Source organism: Bison bison, unplaced genomic scaffold (genome assembly GCF_000754665.1).
Source record: "Bison bison bison isolate TAMUID 2011002044 unplaced genomic scaffold, Bison_UMD1.0 scf7180017864238, whole genome shotgun sequence".
Classification (NCBI taxonomy): Eukaryota; Metazoa; Chordata; class Mammalia; order Artiodactyla; family Bovidae; genus Bison; species Bison bison.
Window position 1 is genome coordinate 230,173 of NW_011494810.1, and position 2,758 is coordinate 232,930.

The window sequence follows — 2,758 nt, forward strand, 5'->3', positions numbered from 1 at the left end:
TTATATCTGAAGTCCTAGCACCCTGCCTAGTTTCCCATTTGTCACATAAAATGGTGTTTCCATTAGGATGACAAACATAAGGGCAACATATATCTTTACAATTTCAATTAGAACTCTATTGGTTTTGTCATCCATTTGGTCTGGACAGGCATCATGCTTGTTAGTACCACTTCAATAAGTAAAACCAAATTTTTCATGATAATCTTACTCTACACATTTAATATTACTGTCAGAATGTACCATTAGTGTCTCAGATAATTATGTCAGTGAGTTAAAAGATCACGATCGATGTGAAATTAATTATTCTAATTTGATTGAAAATTTCCAGTTATTTTCAGTTTTCTTAGTGCCATCTTCATATCCTTATTTCTCAGGCTGTAGATAAGGGGGTTCATGGTGGGTGGCACCACAGTATAGAATACTGAAATTAACAAATCCCAAAGTGATGGAGATTTAGGTAATGGGCGTAAGTAGGCAAAATACCCAGAAGAGAGAAACAAAGTCACAACAATGAGGTGTGGCAAGCATGTGGAGAAAGCTTTGGATCTGCCTTCTCTGGAGGGTATCCTTAGCACAGTGGAGAAGATGTGAATGTAAGATATATCAATAAACACAAAACAGCCAAAATCTAGCACTAGGCTGAGCCCAATGACTACTAGTTCCCCAGTGTTAAACGAACAAGCCAGAGAGAGCAGTTGTGGGACATCACAGAAGAACTGATGAACTTCAGGAGATCCACACATGGGTGTGGAAAAGGTAAAAGCTGTGTGCAGAATTGCGTTGAGACTTCCACTGAGCCATGAAGAAGCGGCCATCCGCACACAGGCTCCATGGCTCATGATAATGTCATACCTGAGTGGGTGGCAGATGGCAATATAGCGGTCATAGGACATGACTGTGAGTAGCGCTACTTCTGTAGTGGCTAAGAGGAAAAAGAAAAACACCTGTGAAACACATCCAAGGAATGAAATAGTGTTGTCATCGGTCAGAGAGTTGATGACAGATTTGGGGACAGGGATGGAAATGAGGCCAACATCCAGAAAGGATAAGTTCTTCAGGAAGAAGTACATTGGCGTGTGGAGGCAATGATCCTTGGTGGTGAGCATGATGATAAGAAGATTCCCAAGCAGGGCTTCCAGGTAAATTAGCAAAAAGAGCACAGCATGAAAGATCTGGATCTCCCGAATATCACTGAATCCCATGAGAAAAAATGTACTCCTAGAGGTAAAGTTGTCCATTTCTTTGACATTTAATCACTGACTTATTCTAAAACAAAAAGAACAAAAGTAAACAACTTGAGACTCAGCTTGAGAGGGTTTGCTGTTCTATTTTAACTTCCCTTTCTCCCACTCATGTCATGTCTGTAAGAATATTTGAGACTTCATGAGACTAATAGCAGGTTGCAATGAGCTTATTTTACCACAGTGATTACATGGGGTGCCAGTCCAGTTCAAACCATCTACTTCATAATTTTATGTGGATTAAGGCCTATTCTCTGTATCTCACTCAAGTGAAATTTTACATACTTTATTTTACAATATGTAGTGAGAGGCAGTTGATTTTGATCTATCAGTCTTAAACACAAATTTAAACTTAGCCACTAATTTACTTTTTAATGAATTAATTATCTAAGCATTGGTTGACCCAAATTCCAGAGTAAACTTTCTTGTCTGATTATTATTCTAATACAATTGGACAATGCGTATAAAAACAACTAGCATAGCTCCTCAACAAGACAACCTTCAACAAGCATTTTCTCTACTCATTAAATCTTTCTTCCTTTGCCAGAGTCAGAAAAACTGTGAAAACCTTTGAAATGAGAAAACTCTGTGTGTGCGCGCGCATTAGATCATCATTGCATTTTATTGTCTTTGAAGTATTTTCAATTAATGAAGTTGCAGGAATAGTCAATACAGCAAATTATTCTTATTCATAGGAATATGAATTAGATGTTACTGATTTTGCTTTATAGTTAGACCCGTTTTACATCTACTTGCAAATTCACTTCAGCATTCTTTTTCTGCCTTATGTGTATAGTACTTTGATTTCTCTTTTGAACCACTTATATTATCTTGCAGATTCCCCTGTATTTAATGAGTTGTATAAAAAATTTTGACCTGTGTTTGTTTCATATGTGTATAAGAGTAATTGTTTTATCCTTTTTTCCAAAATTATACTTTAGCACTTGTCATGAATGATAACTGCTGATACTCAAGAGTCAAACCTTATGAAAAGGCTTAAGAGGTCTTATACAGAAATATTTAGGCAACTTATTAGGAACACAGACAACAGAAAACTGTTAGACAGTCTCAAGGTTCTTGTGTTATATTTTATCTAACTAAATACTACTCACAGGTAGAATAGAACAATTTTACATTTTCAGCATAACGTTAATTTCAAACGTTAGAGTTTTTACCTTTTCATCAGATCTCCAACATTGTTGCTGTTGTCTTTCCAAAATCATTTCAGTGAATCATGCATTTATAGCTACATCTCCTACTTAACTATCTGAGGCAATAAATTCTCCTCCTAATTCACACCTGCTTGGCCAGCTTTCCTTTTTCCTTTTATTTTTATTTTTTTCATTCTTTTTTTTCCACAGGTTACCCCATCATCTACATGATGGAGAGTATTAAATGCCCTCCTTGGTGTTTTAAATGAAAAACATTCTTTCTCTCTTGCTTCAGAAGAATGGCTCTGATCTTCTGAAAGTCCTAGTGTAGTGATGCAAAATGGAAACACCCCATGTGTGCATGCA

General features: G+C 36.5%; 1 protein-coding gene across 1 annotated transcript; it reads right to left on the minus strand.

Moving 5' to 3' along the window:
* Window positions 1-305: 305 nt before the first annotated feature.
* Window positions 306-1,238, minus strand: LOC104993377 (olfactory receptor 14A16). Its single transcript, XM_010846617.1, has one exon. The coding sequence runs from the start codon at window positions 1,236-1,238 to the stop codon at window positions 306-308; it is 933 nt and encodes a 310-aa protein (XP_010844919.1).
* Between the last annotated feature and the right edge of the window lie 1,520 nt (window positions 1,239-2,758).

Coding starts and splice junctions, on each gene's coding strand:
- LOC104993377 (XM_010846617.1), bottom strand. CDS start 1,238: ATGGACAACTTTACCTCTAGGAGTACATTTTTTCTCATGGGATTCAGT.